The following is a 19,017-nucleotide window of genomic DNA, read 5'->3' on the forward strand; positions in this document are numbered from 1 at the left end:
GCTCTTGCTCAGGCTGGTTTCGAACTCCTGAGCTCAAGCAATCCTCCTACCTCAGCTTCCCAGGCTGCTAGGATTATAGGCATTAGCCACGAAGCCCAGCCTTAATTTTTTTATTTTTTGTAGAGAGGAGGTCTTGCTATGTTGCCCAGGCTGGTCTTGAACTCCTGGCCCCAAGCAATCCTCCCACCTGGGCCTCCCAAAGTGCTAGGATTACGGAATGAGCCACTGCACTCAGCCTTACACTGACATCTCACTTTTAAGGGACCACAATATAATTACACATTAAATGGTCTACATGTTAATCTCTTCTAATCCCTAAATAAAGCAATATTATCATTTAAGAACATTGTCAAAATTGTGGAAATAAACAAGTCCTACCATTTAAAATACTTACAGTGATTTACTCTTTAGGTCAGCATTTCTTTCTTCTGTACAACTACTGTCAGCATTATTCACTTCACACATTGTTCTAATTCCAACTTCTAATGAAGGCAAATCTGAAGTGCCTGATTCTGAAGACTCAGTTGCTACTAACATGGCATCTTGTTGATTACTAAGGAAATGAAAATATACAAGGAGGAAAAGAATTCCTAGTAATACATATTTTTATACAAGAGATTTTTTAAATACACAAAACACCACTTTGGAAGATGATGTTTCATATTACGGAATAATCAAAACTGTTATGTTGGCTTCTCTATGATCCTTCTTGTATCAAGTTATAAAGAACTATACCCTCAAAGAAAGCAACAGCCACAATTTAACAGGCTTGTGAAAGTGTTCAAGAAGTTTCAAAATGAAAAATTATTGATTAAATGGGATTCACCAAACAAATACAAGTGTAAAATCGCAGTAATATTTAGGAATTAGGTACCATTAAAATTTGATATAGGCGGTCCTTGCTTTGCATGGTACTGTGTTAACCAAAAGTCATATCAAGTGAGGACACAGTTCTAATAAGCTCAAGTTGCAGTTAACACTGTCCTATGCCAACCAAGAAGTACTGCATTATGAAAGACTTCAACGATAATATAATTTATATCCATATACTAACCAGCACTATTCACATTTAGCCATACTTTCTTTTCCTCATTTTTTTCCTGGGTGTTTATCTTCTCCTGACTTATCGGAGTTCTCTCTTTCTCTCAATCACTCTCTTGCTCGTGCCTGTGTATATTTATATATTTTTTTTGAGAGAGGGTCTCACTCTGTTGTCCAGACTAGAGTGTGTTGGTTGATCATAGCTCACTGTAGCCTTGACCTCCTGGGCTCCAATAATCCTCTTGCATCAGCCTCGCATAGTGCTGAGATTACAGGCATGAGCCACCGCACCTAGCCTCCCTCTATATATTTTTACTGACTACATGTTACCCGTAAAACTTTCCAATTTATAACTTGTCTTTTACTTTCTTTTTTTCTTAAACATTATTAATTTTTTTTTTCTTGAAACAGAGTTTTGCTCTGTTGCCCTGGCTAGAGTGCAGTGGCATCATCATAGCTCACTGCAACCTTAAATTTCTGGGCTCAAGTGATCCTCCTGCCTCAGCCTCCCCAGTAGCTGGGACTATAGGCACGCGCCACCACTCCCGGCTAAGTTTTCTATATTTTGTAGAGATGGGTTCTTGCTCTTGGTCAGGCTGGTCTGAAACTCCTGGCCTTAAGCAATCCTCCTGCCTTGGCTAGGATCGCAGGCGTCAGCCATCTCGCCCGGCCGCCTTTTATTTTCTTTATGGAGCCTTTGTTAACAGAAGTATTTAATTTTACTGCAGTCAAATTTATCAATCTTATCTTTTAAAGTCTGTGCTTTCTATGTCTTAAGAAATCCTTTACATCACAAAGATATTTTCTTTTATTTTTTTAGGGACACGTTCTTATTCTGTTGCCCACACTGCAGTGTAGCAGTGTAATCATAGCTCACTGCAACTTTTAACTCCTAGGCTCAAGCAATCCTCCAGGTCAGCCACCCAAGAGTAGCTAAGACTACAGGTATGTGCCACCATGCCCCACAAATTTTTTTCTTGTTTTTTGTAGGGACAGGGTTTGGCTGGCTATGTTGAACTCCTGGCCTCAAGCAATCCTCCCACCTCAGCTTCCTACAGCGCCAAGATTACAGGTGTCAGCTACCACGCCTGGTCCACAAAGATATGTTCCTACCTTTCTTCTAAAAGTTTTAAAGATTTGTTTTATATATGTTGTCTTTAATCCCTTGGTAAGCTAGTGGAAGGGAAAAATAGGGATCTAACACTATCTTTTTCATATCTCATCATAATCTAATGAAGTTAATCTTTGCCCACTAATTTCAAAAAGCTACCTCTACTATATAAAAGATTCCTATAAAACAGCAACTGAAAGTACTTTTTAAAAAAAGAAGAAAAGAAGTTTCTCTTCCTAGACTCTTCCTAGTTCCACTGAATTAATTTGTCAACCCATGTACCAGTACCCCACTGCTTTAATTATTCTAGATTTTTTTTTAAGAGACAGGGTCTCACTCTGTTGTCCAGCTCACTGCAGCCTTGAATTCTTGGCCTCAAGCAATCCTCCCGCCTCAGCCTCCCAAAGTGCTAGAATTATAGGCATGAGCCACCACACCCAGCCAAAAACAAACAAAAAATTAAAGTGCGCACACACAGCAGGATACACCACGTTTAAATTAATGAAAACCAAAGATAAAAAGAAAATCTTTACAGAAAATGATAAACCCATGCAAACACCAACCAAAAGAAAGCTATAGTGACAAACATCAGGAATAAAGAGCAATACCAAAGGATAATACACAACAGCAAAGGGGATTTCACCAAGAAGACACAACAATCCTAGGTATATACACACCGAACAACAGAGCTTCAAAATACATGAAGCAAAAACAAATAGAACTGAAAAAAGAAACAGGCAAATACACAATCACTGTTAGAGACTTCAACACACCTCTCTTGCTAATCAATAGCCTAGATAAAGCAGAAAAAATGCAGAAGATACCTTGATAAAAGGATGGGGTCAGTTATTTTCTCAACTTTTTCACTGGAGGCTAAACCCACAATGTCATCTATGTTTTGTACACAGGAAAGCTGTTGTTTATTGCATTCATCTTCATTTACCTCAGGCCTTAAAGACTGACATTTATCTAAAAATAAAAAATGTATGTTATTCTAAAATATGACAGCAAAAACATCTATTTTTTTAAAGCACAGAGTAATTTACATAACATTGCCTTTTCCTACAAAACATTAATCCATTCAACATTCAAGTTCCCATTGACAAGGCATACATCTTATTTTTAGAGCACAAAGAAAAGTTAATCAACTTATAACTGCTTATGTTTTGAGGATCAGTCCAAAATTCCTGGACAATTTGCAGCATCTTCCTTTTGTCTTGATTAGATTTTAAGTGGTTAAATTGACTTATTTTACATGTCTAGTCAAGAAACTAAAAGTAGACTTGGCTATTCTTTTGTTCTTTCAGAGGTATAATTTATTGAGTACTAAGTGGCAAGAACTCTTAAGTCCGTCAGATGTCTCATTATCTCATTTCATACTAAAAACAATCCTATTTAAAGGTATTAACATTAACTCCATCATAAAGAGAAGAACATGAATTCAGAGATTTTAAGTGACTTGCTCAATGTAATATTTAACAAATAAAAGACCCGGAATTTAAAGCAAGGTCTGTTAGATTTCTAAAATCTCATTTCTGAATCATTAAGCTATTCTGCTTTATATGGAAATGACTCTTACAGCAAGCCACAAGAGAGTATAATATCATAATGCCTATAAATTATACTACATTAATTACCAAGATTCATTTATTAAAATCATATTGGTAAAGCTGACACACATACATTATAAATTTTACAGAAAGTTGTTCTGGTCTGCTCCTCCCTTTTCCTCCTCTCTTTACTTGATTATCTGCTTCAAATAATCTATGTATGAACTCTTAAGGGACCAAGCCCCCCAAACTCAGCCCTCAAGCACTAGTAATTCCTATGTGTCAATATGCTTGCATTCTAAGGGTACAAAAGAAAAACAGGAGGAATACTTATTCCACCAGTTCTTTTATAGAAATTAAACAACCCATTGTGGGTTCACAGAGGTGCTATGTAGAGATACAACATGAAAACCTGTCATTTATTGACATAAGCAACATACATTTAACTATATACATGTCATTTCATTGTTAATGGGAATATATACGAGGTGATACATCTTAGAAACAAACTTGAGAGAAAAATCTCCCTGCTTTGTTTTTTTAATTTGGTTTTTTTACAATAAATTTTTTTCTTTTAATTAACAATAAAAGGATTTAACCCAGTACCATAACTACAAAATTAATAAGCATTATTAATTGCTTAATTGCTGCTATCTAGAAGGAAAGTATTTTAGTTATATACCATATTGCTGCACACATCCTCTCAAGCAACACAGAGGCTGTTAAAATATGTGTGAAACTTACTCCTATGTTTTTCTCCTTTAGAAGGGCCTGACTGAACAGTGGCATTCTCCACAAGACTGTTTGCTTCCGGTTCATTAGTTGCTTCTTGATTCTTCCTTCTCCTTTCCTTTTGATTTAGATCTTGTTCTAAAGCAACCTGTTCTGAATCTTGCCCTGATAAAGTCAAAGAATCTTCTTCTTCAACTGTCTGAACATCCTTTGGAGATCTTTGTGTGTCTGAAATTTTAGTACTCACAGACGCATCTGGATCATTATTCACTTGTTCACGGGCAACTTTTTTCACTGAAAACAAGAGAAGTGGTTATAAATATGTAAACAACCTACAGAAAAACTCATAAAGATGGAAAAGATAAATATTAATACTCCAGGATGTCCTCTGTAGTCTTATTTATAAAAGCAAAAAAATTGAAAGCAACCTAAAATGTCCAAGAGAAAATGACCAAATAAGTTATAGTACATTCATGCTATAAAAATCCACGCAGCCAATAACAATAATGAGGTAAGTTTACATGTAGTAATAAGAAAAATTTTAAAACATACTGTTGCATTGAAAAATCAAGTGGTAGAATATATATGATCTCATTTTTATTAAAAACATTCACATATGCTGATGCTCCTACACTTACAATGGGTTACATCCCAATAAACCTACTGTACATTGAGGACATGATAAGTTGAAATACATTAAATTCACCTAACCTACTGAACATCATAGCTTAGCCTCCTTTTTTTCTTGTTTTTTAGAGACAGAGTCTCACTCTTTACCCAGGCTGAAGAACAGTGGCAGGATCATAGCTCACCGTAGCCTCGAACTCCTGAGGTCAAAGCTATCCTCCTGCCTCAGCCTCCAGAGAAGCTGGGATTACAGGTGTGGGCTTCCTAGCCTACTTTAAATGTGCTCAGAACACATCAGCCTACAGTTGCATAAAATCATCTAACACAAAGCCTATTTTATAATAAAGTGTTGAGTATCTCATGTAATTACTGAATATTGTACTGAAAGTGAAAAACAGAATGGTTGTATGAGTAATCAAAGTATGGTTTCTACTGAATGTGTATCATTTTCACACTATTATGAAGTTGAAAAATCATGAGTGGAACCATGGTAAGTTGGGCACTGTCTGTACTCAAAGGCACACCCACACATATATATGCACAGAAAAGGGTTTAGATATAATTATCTCAGGAAAACCTTAAGAATTTGCTTTGAGAGACAGGTAGGAGACAGAGTTTATCTTTTGTATCATTTTATTCAATGAACAATCTTTTTAACAAGTATTTTAAAATAGTTTCTAGTACCTTTCCTATTAAGGCATATTAATAGCCAACTGTGTTAAAAGATGAAAACATGAATTAAATAATAAAACAAAAAAAATTTAGAGATCACCATGGAAACAACATCTGCTATGGTTTGAATGTCTGTCCCCTCCAAAACTCATGCTGAAATTTAATTGCCATTGTAACAATACTAAGAGGTGTAGAGTTCGAGACTAGCCTGAGCAAGAGCGAGACCCCGTCTCTACTAAAAAAGAAAAATAGAAAGAAATTATCTGGACAACTAAAAATATATAGAAAAAATTAGCCGGGCATGGTGACACATGCCTGTAGTCCCAGCTACTCGGGAGGCTGAGGCAGGAGGATCGCTTGAGCCCAGGAGTTTGAGGTTGCTGTGAGCTAGGCTGATGCCACGGCACTCACTCTAGCCAGGGCAACAGAGTGAGACTCTGTCTCAATAAAAAAAAAAAGAGGTGTGACCTGTAAGAGGTCATAAGGACTGAACCCTCACGGTGGAATTCATGCTATTATAAAAGGACAGGTTTGGTCCTCTCCTTGCTCTCTCTTACTGCACTTCTGCCATGTGATGACACAGCAAGAAGGCCCTTGTCACATGACAATGCCTTGATCTTAGACTTCCCAGCCTCCAAAACTGTTAGAAATAAATTTCGGTTCTCTAAAAATTACCTAGTCTGAAGTATTCTGTTACAGCGGCATGAAACAAACTAAGACGGCATCAAAACCAAAGCAAGTTTAACTTCATAACCACGGCCAATCAGATATCTTCTCTAAAAGTATCTAATCTCAAAGAATAATAAAATTCAATGTCATTTACTTTTGTTTTTAAAAAAGACAAGATTTTAAAAGTGAGAAAATAACATTTGATTTATTCTGTCAAAGTAATCAGAATTTTCTTAAATTCTGAGACTTATAATAATATATTTGAAAAGTTCTTACATTAAATAAGATACAGTGAATTACTCAGGCTATCACCTGCAACATGATAATCACAAGAAAAATTCATATTATCTAGTTTAATCTTCCAGGATAACGTACAGTAAGTAAAAAAAAAAAAAAAAAAAATACTATTAAGAATAAAAGTTGGACCAGGTGCTCATGCCTATAATCCCAGCACTTTGGGAGGCCAAAGCATGAGGATCGCTTGAAGCCAGGAGTTCGAGACCACCCCGGGCAACATAGGGAGACCCTATTTCGACAGAAAAGGGAAAAGAAAAATTAGCTAGGCATGGTGGTGCACACCTGTAGTTATAGCGACTCCAGAGGCTGAGGAAAGATGATCATTTGAGCCTGGGAGTTTGAGGCTGCAGTGAGCTGTGATTGCACAACTGCACTCCAGCCTGGGTGACAAAGTGAAACCTTGTCTCAAAAAAAAAAAAAGAATAAAGGTAGTTTGCAGTTATCCATACTACTTTTTAAAAGACATAGGCACCATGCTCCAGAAGAAGAAATTCTAGATTGGCTTTGTACAGAAAAAGAGTTAATACAACAGGTTTGAATGCTATCCTTTAGAAACCTTACTTATAAGGTTGGCCCTTGGGCCATGTGTGAGAATTTGGTTTGATGGAGGGTTCCTACCACCCTAAGTGAAAAGACTGGCTCCCTGTGTCTAAACTGTTTATACAGATAACGTGGTTTATGCTAAACTGCTTTCCTTCTGGAAGTCTGGAATTTTGGTACATGCCAGGCAGAGGGTGCTAAATCCTGTGAGTTCTCTTAGCATATAATGGAACCTGGGGGGTGGTCTTGGGGACCTCCAACACAGGCTCTCACAGGCTTAGGTTTGTGTCCTAATTCTGCCACTTCTAACGGTATTAACACCTTGGGAAAAAGTGTCTTCAGATTTCTGAAGCTAGTTCTTAGTGATCAAAACAAATGGAAAGGGGGCTGGGACACTGCCTAGCTAACATATAAGTTTTCCTGTAGTTCCAAGATTCTTTAAATTATGTGATCATAGTTGCACATTGTCTTCATAGGACAGAGTTCAAATAGTTAAGAAAATATAAGCCTAAAAATAAAAATATCTTCATATTAACAATTTGCTACCTGTTACAAGTCAACATTAACCTTCAGAAATAAGTTGGACTCAAACAATACAATCTAGTCACAACCCCAAAATATTAGGTTTCCATTTATTAAATATTAGAATTTTATACCAGATTTGTTTTACAGAGGAAAATGATAATAAATAACCACAACATAAAACGTGACATTTCAACCCTGTGACACTCTTTGATTAGCAACAACTACGCTCTAGATACTAGAAAAATGTCAAACAGCCCAGCCATGCCAATTTAAAAATTTAATAGAGGGCAAGGGATAAAACCTTACCTATAGGGTACAATGAACACTATTCTGGTGACAGGCACACTAAAAACCCTAAGTTCAGCATTCTACAATTCATCCATGTAACAAGAACTCTTGTACCCCCTAATATTTTGAAATAAAAATTTTTTTTAATAAAGTTAAAAGCAAGTTGCTGTTTTGGCCTAGATAACTGGCAGAATGAAGGAAAATCAATTCCTTTCCATTGGATGCCCTGATGATCATAACCACCTCAACCATTAATATATACACATGAGCTTTCAAAGATCTGAGAGACAATATTGCATGTCTATTATTACTAAGTAAAATAGCACACTTTCTTTTAAAATCAATACCTTTTACATTTTTCCGTGGTTTGGAGGATTTCTTCTCCTTTAAACTATGATTTTTAACAGACTTTTGTTTTCTTTTCTCTTCTTCAGCAAGAACTTTCTGAAGCAAATGAGCAAAAAAATCGAAGTCAAAAGGACGCTTTTCCTCTGTTTAAAAAAAGGAAAAGAACTTTCAAGTTTTTATTCTTAAAAAAACTATTTCTAGTTTTTATTTTTTTAAAGTATCATAACATTAAAAACAAATGGGCTTGTCTATCAGCAGAATGGATAAGTGAATATGCAACAGAACACCACTCAGCAATAAAAGGACTACATTAGTTTAAAAAAAAAAAAAACTACTGATACAAGCAATAATATCGGTGAATCTCAAAAACATAGTGAGTGAAAGAAACCAGATATAAAAAAGTACATAATGTATTATTCCAAGAATCAGATATTCTAGAATATGCTAAACTAATCTATGGTGATTCAAATAAAAATAGAAGTTGCCTTGAACCAAGAGGACAGCATTTGACTGACTAGAAAACAAAACAAGAGACCTTCTGAAGTGATGAAAATGTTCCATGTATTGTTTGAGGGTAGTAGTTACATAAGTATATTCTTTGTCAAAACTCAAACTATACTTTGAACTATGTATAAATATAAATCAATTTTTAAAAATGACAAAGATGACTAAGAAGTTCTCACAATGCCTAACACCACATGTTCTATCTTTATCACAACCATTTCACCATTTACTCTTCCTAGTATCAGCAAAGTGGAAAAACATGAATATTAATCAGGAACACTCCTACGAAATACCCATCGACAGCACTATATCAGAAAGAACAATCAGTGAACAAACCAGGAATGAATTCAGTATGGAAGTTAAATCTTTGCCTAAGCTAAACTTATAGTGAACGAGAGAAAATGATTCTCTATACATGTAAGCTGAAGATTGGTTTGATTACAAGATGGCCTCAGAAAAAGAAATATATACTAAAATAAAAATAATCTCAGGAAATCAAAACCAAATCTGGGATTCCTAAAGGCTCTATTTCATTGTCGACCCAGACTTAATCTGTTCCGACTCTCCACAACAATGATTCTGAAAGACAAACTTAGCAATCAAAGAATCCATAATGGTTCTCTCAGAAATTCAAAACATAAGTTTCCCCCAAAAACCTATGTGAGTTTTAATTTTTTTTTTTTTTTATTTTCCACCACAGCACCAAAATCATAAGTTGGAGCGGGGGGAGAGGCAGTTTTGAGACAGGTCTCACTATGTTGCCCAGGCTGGCCTCAAACTCTCGGGCTTAAGGGATCCTTTAAACTAAACCTCCTGAGTACCTGGGACTATAGGCATTCACCACCATGCCTGGCTCAAAACCAGCGTGTTTCAAAGATTACCTATTATAATGGTCTTTAAAAAGGCTCCACAGTCCAAATATACTGTTCATAAATTTATGGATTATTTTCTGATTATAATGTGTTAAACCTAATGAAAAGTTTCAGAACTACTTCTCTAACATGAAGTGAGTTGAGGACCACAATATTCCAGATATTCTAGGAGCCATTTCTGGTAGTGGTTTGTTTCCCTGAAGCCCCAGTACAACACTGGGTGTAGGATACATTCATATACATTAGTGTCTACTCATAAAATAAATATGCATGCTACACATTCTAAATTCTCCCTATACTTGGATTTTTTTCCTTAAAATTACCACTAAGGCTAATGTTACAGCTTCATGGACATTTATTAATCATAAAATGCTGATAATTATAGGTCCATGAAAAAGATGTATCTTCCAAACAAAGCATATAGGAACTGACTGATTGATTGACTGAGACAGGATCTCACTATATCACCCAGACTGGTCTACAACTCCCAGGTTCAAGGAATCTTCTCATGTCAGCCTCCCAAGTAGCTGGGATTATACGTGCAAGCCACCACACCCAGCTTAGGAAGTACTTTAAACAGTAAATTTAATTACTTTTCTTTAGAGATCCCTTGATGTCTTTCTCCAGACTTAATAAAAGAAAAAAATGTTAATTTTAATGAGGATATTAGAAGCTGAACAGTATCACGCTTTCACATCAGGTTAAATTCAATTCAAATGATACCTATTCAAACAGAACTTCCCTGCTCAATCTGAACATTCACCTCCTAACACCCTCTTCTTTCTTCTTCTCAGAAATTAATCACTATGTAAAATTATCACACTTATCAACTATGTTATTTTCCCCCATCCAGTAAGATTTAAGGCTCTAAACGCGGGATTCTCATTTGCCCTCTTCACCATCTCAATATCTAGAATAGTAACTAGCACACAGCAGGTAGTCAGTGTTGTTGACTGAACAACTGATTGACTACTGGAAAGAAACATTTATAGTATCTCCTTATCTCCTTGAATACAGTTCTTACAGAATAAAGAACTTAGAAGTGGTACTATCAGTTCCTCTATAAGTTCTTGGACTTAGAATTAGAACCCTGTTTACCTGCTTCTGGATGTTTTGGCTAATCCCTTGCCTATAGATTTGTAGCAACTACCAAAGCCATACTGCTAAACAGAAAAATTTCTAGTCTTATTTTTTTTTTCCTATGCCAATGTAGGGACAAAACAAATCTAAAATGTTCTGGAGCCAAAGACAAAAGATTGGTCATTTTTAAGGCTCTTCAAGTGATACTTTGTAAAAGAGGTCTTCATACTTACGGAATGCTTTGTCTATTCTCCATCCATTTGTTTTCTCTTCACGTTTAAATTTATTCTGTTAACAAAAAAAAAAAGAAAAACCCTATAGTAATTTTCTCCCATTAAACAAGTTTTTAAAAGCATTACAAATGCAACTCTTATGAATAACATACTATTCTCTACTAAATATGCTTCTGCTAATAGGCAAATTACTTAAACCTTTAGCTCTTTAAAAATAAAAGATTTTTACTGAGCTTCCTGATCCTCATTATTAATAGCATGAAACAGCAACAGAAGGTGGATTTACAAAGGACAGAAAAAATAAAGTCAACTAACATGGAAGCAGATGAAACTTATAATCAATTAAGCTAACTAATAACTTTTTTAAAATTAAATATTCATATCTGGTTAAACCTCTCACATTGTTCTGACAGGTGTCAAGTGGCATAGAGGGGAGACTAAACAAAAAACAACTAGAGAAACAACTAAGCAAAACTCTGAAGCAGGCCAAGTTTATCTTTAGAAACTTCTATATATTAAGGCATATTTCTTCACATTTTCCTCAGCACCAAAGACCCTGATCTTCTTCCTCAGTTCCACTCCAGATTACCTCCATTAACAAGATGGAGAGATTTTATTTAAATTTTAAACCTCAATCTATCCTAAGGTCATTAGGAAGTTGGAGGGCATAAGTTTGTGGCTGAGAATGTCTACTTATGCATATACCTCTTAGGAGAGAGGGAACAATCAGCCAATCTCCCCCTTCCGCAGATCAGTGATATACAAGCTTTTACTAAAAACAGAAAACTAAAACTTTTTATTGCAAAAAAATACATTAAGGACCAGTCTAGATCTGCCTTACCAAAGGCTTAAACCTGGCCTTGACATGAACCAGAAGAGATGGTAGTAAGTTAACTGCCTTCCAAAACAAAACTCGACACTCTTCAAAAGAAAGAAAAACATAATCCAGACATTGTACAACATACCATCCACAATATCTGGCATGAATTAAAAAAAAAAAAAAAACATAAGAAAATATGATGCACAGTTGAGGAAAGGAAAAAAAAAAACAGTCAATAGAAATAGATCCCAATATAACCTAGATATTGAAATTAACAGACAAAAAAGTTAGGCTGGGCACAGTGGCTTATGCCTATAATCCTAGCACTCTGGGAGGCCAAGGCAGGAGGATTGCTTCAGCTCAGGAGTTTGAGACCAGCCTGAGCAAGAGTGAGACTCTAGTAAAAATAGAAAAAGTAGCCGTGCATTGTGGTGTGCGCCCATAGTCCCAGCTACTGGGAGGCTGAGGCAGGAGGACTGCTTGTGCCCAGGAGTTAGAGGATGCAGTGGGCTATCATGATACCACTACACTCCACCAGGGGCAATGGAGTGAGACTGTCTCAAAAAAAAAAAAAAAAAAAACGTTAAAGCACCGTTAGTTATAAATACATTCTGGATTTAAAGGAAAATATGGAGTGAACAGATGGGGAAATCACAGCAGAGGAACAGAAACTAAAAAAAACAACCAAGTGGAAATTACAGAAATTAAAAAATAATATCAAATCCTAGCACTCTGGGAGGCCGAGGCAGGCAGATTGTTTGAGCTCAGGAGTTCGAGACCAGCCTCAGCAAGAGCGAGACCCCATCTCTACCAAAAATAGACAGAAATTAATTGGACAGCTAAAAATATACAGAAAAAATTAGCCGGGCATGGTGGCGAGTGCCTGTAGTCCCAGCTACCCAGGAGGCTGAGGCAGGAGGATCCCTTGAGCCCAGGAGTTTGAGGTTGCTGTGAGCTAAGCTGACGCCACGGCACTCTAGCCCGGGCAACAGAGTAACACTCTGTCTCAAAAAAAATAAATAAATAATATCAAATGAAATATTCACGACTGGGGCTTAACAGCAGATTGAAGATAAAAGATAGGGTCAGTGAACTTGAAGACATGGTAATGGAAACTATTCAAACTGACATAGAGGAAAAAGATTAGAAAACAGTGGGCAGAGCTTTAATAATCTGTAGTACAATGTCACTTAGGGTAAACCATGTAAGTGGAGTCCCAGAAGGAGAGAATAAAGCAAAAAAATTTTTAAAAGAAATGATTCCAAATTTCCCAAATATAGTGAAAAATAATCTAAAGAGCTAAGAAGCTCTGCAAACCCAAAGAAAGCTAAAGCTAGGCATACCATCATCGTCATACTGCTAAATGCGAAAGTTAAAGAAAAAAATATCCTGAAAACAGCCATAGAAAAACAATTAATCATACACGGGGGAAGAATGGTATGAATGATGGCTGCCCACGTTTCATCAGAAATACTAGAGGCCAAGAGACAACAGAGTGACATCTTTAAAAGACCAAAAGGAAAAAGAATGTCAAATCAGAGATCTACATTCAGCAAAATATATCCTTCAAAAACAAGGCTGAAATAACGACATTCAGACAAATGAAAGCTGAGAAAATTTTTCAATGGCAGACCTGTTGTTCAGACCTACAGGAAGAAAAGCACCAGAAATGGCACTCTGCCCAAAGACCTGCTAGAACCACACTAAACTTTTAGGAGAAAAGTCTAAGTGATTTTTGACAGAAATAAGTCTAGTGACAAACTTATCATTAATTACTCAGATCATCAGAGAGCTCCAACCCTAGACGATCAACTTCTAGCCTTCACAGAACTTTAACATTTTATTCTCCTTTTAACAAAGATCAACATTAGAAAATGAATATAAAGAATATAAATAGTTCCTCATCCCTTGCAGAACTATGAGTAGGACTATTGCATTATACTGTACAATGCCCCTTATGTAATGTCCCCAGGCAATCCATGCTTAATCCTCCAGTTCTAGGGGAAAAAAAACCCACCTTTCCTAATCGTTCCCTTTATTAACGTAATGAACATGATTGGGATGGGAAATGAAGGAAAAAGCCCACAGCTGGGTAAAGATTTCACTATGAATTCAGAATGCATCATGGCAACATAGCTTTACAGCATTCAAATGCACTCCAATCCAGGAAACTTGTATAAAGTTCCTCAGCAAAGAAACTAGAAAACAGAGAAAGCTCATCCTCTCAAGGTATGTTATAGCTGCAAGTGATATCAGTTTTATTAACAGTGCCACTGGTTGTTCCCACAGTTGAGGTGGTCTACAAAAGCAATGGTTAGATTAGATATTGAGAACTATGTAACTCAGAATTATTCTTTTTATGCCTCCCTAGAAAATTCTGAAATATATTTTGTGTTCAAAAAGTTATCTTTATAGTATTCAAGTCACAAGGCTATCCTTTCTTTTTTTTAACACCTAAATATTCTGATACACTTATCTCCCCTCTTCATTATCTAACTTTTCTTTTATCTTAGTTTCAGTGCCTTTATTGGTACTAACCTCAAATTCATTTTAGAAGTGGACAAGATATTTATAAGAAAATATGATACTAACATTAAGGAGATTGTAATCGTATCAGAACTGAGAAATATTACTTTTCAAGCATTAAAGAGGGACAAATGTAACAAAAACATAACAGTACAAAAAGATGGACTAAGATTTAAACCAAAGGTAAAAAAAATAGTAACATTTGTAATTTTGGTCTCCTATTAATCAGCAAATATGATGGGTTTACTTTACCTTAATTTCTATCCTTGCTCTGTGAGGAAAAAGCTGTCCAATCATGGAAAAGTCAGTTCCAACCATGCTGATGGCTAAAAAAAACATATCTGTTTCTATAAAAATAAAAGATTTACAATGACAAAGATTAATCCTCTCAATATTTCAGAGAAAAGAAATCTTACATTAGTATATATACTGATTTAAAAATAAATTTGATAGTACTTAATTTTATTAGAAAGATTCTCATGGAATATCTAAAAAGACCTTGTTTAAACATTCTTTTAAAAAAACGTAGCATAAGAAATTTTCGCGCTAATAGCAAAGTAGCTGGAATTTTTTAAAAAGACATTCTGCCTATTTGGTCTCATTCAAAGTGCCCTAAAGAAAACTGTCAGTTATAGCCAGTATAAGATTACACTATGTGAGCAACTAAGATGCGCTTAGTACATAAAGAAAGTAGCTAGAAAAATACACATGAAACCATTAATAGAAGTTACCTCAGTAGGATACATAGGATTGGGGAAGTCAGAGAAGGGAAGTACAGAATGTTTCTTTTCACTCTATATTCTTCAGCTGTGTTTGAACTTTCTCCCAAAACAGACTATTGTTTTTTTTTTGTTTTTTTTTGTTTTTGAGACAGAGTCTCACTCTTTTGCCCGGGCTAGAGTGAGTGCCATGGCGTTGGCCTAGCTCACAGCAACCTCAAACTCCTGGGCTCAAGCAATCCTTCTGCCTCAGCCTCCCGAGTAGCTGGGACTACAGGCATGTGCCACCATGCCCGGCTAATTTTTTCTATATATTTTTAGTTGTCCAATTAATTTCTTTCTATTTTTAGTAGAGACAGGGTCTCGCTCTTGCTCAGGCTGGTCTCGAACTCCTGAGCTCAAATCATCCGCCCGCCTCAGCCTCGCAGAGTGCTAGGATTACAGGCGTGAGCCACCGCGCCCGGCCCAGACTATTATTTTTAAAATAAAAATTAAATAAAAAGCACCAGCAGGCAATAGCTATTGTGTACTTTGTTTAACAGCCTAATTTTAACCTATAGAAACTTTATTACACAATTCTATGTGAAGTAGAACATTATTAATATACTACTATATTATTCATTTTCACTTAAATGATGTTTTTTATACAGGGATTTTACAAAGAGATTTCAGCCAAAATGACCATAAAGCTAATTCTCAAAAAGATTTCTAAGATAAGCTTCAAAATACAATTCCATGGAGGAAGCACAAAGGAGGTGCCAATAAAATTAGCTGGAGAGAAAACATGGTACTTTGCATTTTATTTACTTAGGGGAGACCTGATCTAATCCAGAAACAGAAAATAGTTCACTTCATTTCAAATAAATAACTTATACACTTTCAAATGAAAATTAGTTACCTTTATTTGACCATGGTTTAGAGTAATAGTTTTTCCTAAAGCTGGAATATGTAGTTGTAGAACCACGCTCGAATATGGGGTCATTTTCTTCAACAACACGGGGGCCTTTTGTCCTTAAAACTTCTACAGTTAAACTGAAAGAAACACATTTTCAAATAGAGCCTCACTAAAAAGAAGTAATGAAACAAATAGTAAATGAGTTTTTTGTGTTTTTTTTGTTTTCTTTTTTGAGGTAAGATCTTGCTCTGTTGCCTAGGTTAGAGTGCAGTGGCATCATCCTAGCTCACAGCAACCTCAAACTCCTGGGCTTGAGTGATCCACCTGCCTCACTCTCCTGAGTAGCTAGGACTACAGGCATGTGCCACGTCAACCTAATTTTTTTGTTTGTTTGTTTTAGACAGGATCTCAATATGTTGCCCAGGCTGGTCTTGAACTCCTAGCCTCAAGCCATCCTCCCAAAGTGCTAGGATTACAGGTGTGACCCACCACACCCTGCCATAAATGAGATTTAAATAGTTGTATTTTGAAATTTAGGATGGCAGTCATATCAAAAGTATAATAATATACATTTGAAATATGGATATTTTCTAAGCCATCTGTTAATTTTTACTTAAAATGTTGATTCACAGGGGGTGGAAATAAATGCCAACTTATTTTCAAAATCCGTAAGGGCAATATAAATTTACAAAAAATATCTTTGGGCCACCTAAAAAAATATTTGTTTTATTGACTTTGAATATCTCCTCTATTCAATATATATTACTGTACTAGGCCCAAAATAAATATTGAGAAATATAAGCATTTTATATTTATATTTTACATTCCTGCAGACAAAGCAGTTAAATATGCTTTTAACTACTTAATGACCAGTAAAATCATCATCACAAATTAATGGAAAACAGCATGCGAAAACAAGTAGTTTTAGCTTAGCAATATTACATTTATGTATAATTGTCACAGAATGTAAATGCTATAAAAATGTTTATTAAACTGTCAAAAGATTTTTCCATTCCTCTTTTTTATGTACTTACTGATTTATCCTCTTTGAAAAAAATACACTTGTGACAATTAAATTCCACAATGCCAGATGTAAGAAATTTAACCAGAAGGTGAATCAAACCTCACCATAGTAAGAATCATAAAATAGGTTAAGCCTATGTTTCATTGCATATCCATTAGTTATCAACACACACCAAGATATGGTATCAGTTAATAATATGAAAACTTGAATATTGACTTCAAGACTGAGTCTATCTCAGAAACCTCTCTTCAGTGGAATACAGCATGTGGTTAGTTAGGTAAGCTCAACCCAATTACAAGTAAAGTTAGTAAAACAATGGTGTCAGGTTAATGGATGACAGGGCAGCAGTACTATCTTCTCATACAAAACACAGTATTATAAAAACTGCTACAAATTATATATTAATCTAACCCACTTTTCTATTTACAATATTCATCATGCAAATATAAACATCAGCATCTACTAAGTGACAATGACAAATACAGACACAGGATCTCTCTCACTAGACAAAGTATATTTCTTCTCATGAAACTACAACCTCTCTTTTTCTTAACCTACCTTTCTTCATCCAAAATAATGGAACCATCTTCTGCCACTTTTACTCGAGGAACCAGCAATGGCCCATCATCTGTCTCTTCTTCCAATGCTTCGTTATCTTCAGCATCAGGAGTACTCTTACCTTCTTGCCTACCAAATGTAAAGATAGGTCAATTCACATGGTCACGAGAAGTGTTTCCTGAATCCCATGAACTTCAAAATAAATTAGTACAAATTCAACATTCTAGCTATTTCCAAATTCCCCCATAACCTAATTGAAAATACTATGTGTTAAGGACATGATTATGGGATTTTCTCAAATTTTATCCTGAAGCATTTAATAAAAAGCCTTTACTCTTTACTAAAGAGAAATAAATGCTCATCTTTTCTATCTCTACATAATTTCAGAGTATACCCATCCAATTATTATGGAATTAACAACAATAATCCTTACAGTTGTACAGCAGTAGTATCCAGATAATTTTTTTTTTTTTTTTTGAGACAGAGTCTCGCTCTATTGCCCGGGCTAGAGTGCTGTGGTGTCAGGCCAGCTCAAAGCAACCTCAAACTCCTGGGCTCAAGCGATCCTCCTGCCTCAACCTCCCGAGTAGCTAGGACTACAGGCATGCGCCACCATGCCTGGCTAATTTTTTCTATATATTTTTAGTTGTCCAGCTAATTTCTTGCTATTTTTAGTAGAGACGGGGTCTCACTCTTGCTCAGGCTGGTCTCCAACTCCTGACCTTGAGCAATCCTCCCGCCTTGGCCTCCCAGAGTGCTAGGATTACAGGTGTGAGCCACCGCACCCAGCCAGTATCCAGATCGTTTTATTAACTCTTCAGAACAACCCTTCAGGGTTAATATTTGCATACTCATTTGAGTCATAGAGAAGATAAATAACTTTTACTCTAGATTATATAACAGTAAGGGCAAAGCAAAAAGTCAAACACGGTCTTTCAAACAATGATCCCAGATCTCATCCGCTTTCCATTCTACTACACTGTCTCCTTAGGGTTTTTTTTGTTTTTGTTGAAACAGGGTTTTGCTCTGTTGCCCAGGATAGAATACAGTGGCACGATCATGGCACACTGCAACCTCAAACTCGGGCTCAAGCAATCCTCCTACCTCAGCCTCTCTAGTAACTGGGACCACAGGCACATGCCGCCACACTTAGGTAATTTTTCCTTTTCTTTTTTTAGAGATTGGGTCTCACTATGTTGCCCAGGCTGGTTTCGAACTCCCGGAATCAAGCAATCTGCCCACCTCGGCCTCTAAAAGTGCTGGGCATGAGCCATCGCACCTGGCCTCCTTAGGGTTTTATTGAAGCAAACATAACCTATAAGCCTATAAAACATAACCTATTATTTTTAAAGCTTCAGCACTCTGTTCACGCCTGTAATCCTAGCA

General features: G+C 36.0%; 1 protein-coding gene across 1 annotated transcript in view; it reads right to left on the reverse strand.

The window, feature by feature from the left end:
* The window catches only part of BDP1 (B double prime 1, subunit of RNA polymerase III transcription initiation factor IIIB), a 94,064-nt gene that overhangs the window by 66,585 nt on the left and 8,462 nt on the right, over positions 1–19,017 (reverse strand). Inside the window, exons 5-12 of the mRNA XM_012664491.1 lie at positions 17,632–17,760; positions 16,053–16,186; positions 14,688–14,782; positions 11,090–11,144; positions 8,400–8,543; positions 4,447–4,728; positions 2,977–3,121; positions 395–553 (exon numbers count right to left, since the gene is read on the reverse strand). Coding sequence (XP_012519945.1) covers positions 395–553; positions 2,977–3,121; positions 4,447–4,728; positions 8,400–8,543; positions 11,090–11,144; positions 14,688–14,782; positions 16,053–16,186; positions 17,632–17,760 — 1,143 coding nt within the window. The remainder of the gene's footprint in view (positions 1–394; positions 554–2,976; positions 3,122–4,446; positions 4,729–8,399; positions 8,544–11,089; positions 11,145–14,687; positions 14,783–16,052; positions 16,187–17,631; positions 17,761–19,017) is intronic.

Source organism: Propithecus coquereli, unplaced genomic scaffold, assembly GCF_000956105.1.
Source record: "Propithecus coquereli isolate 6110/MARCELLA unplaced genomic scaffold, Pcoq_1.0 Scaffold9, whole genome shotgun sequence".
Taxonomy (NCBI): domain Eukaryota; kingdom Metazoa; phylum Chordata; class Mammalia; order Primates; family Indriidae; genus Propithecus; species Propithecus coquereli.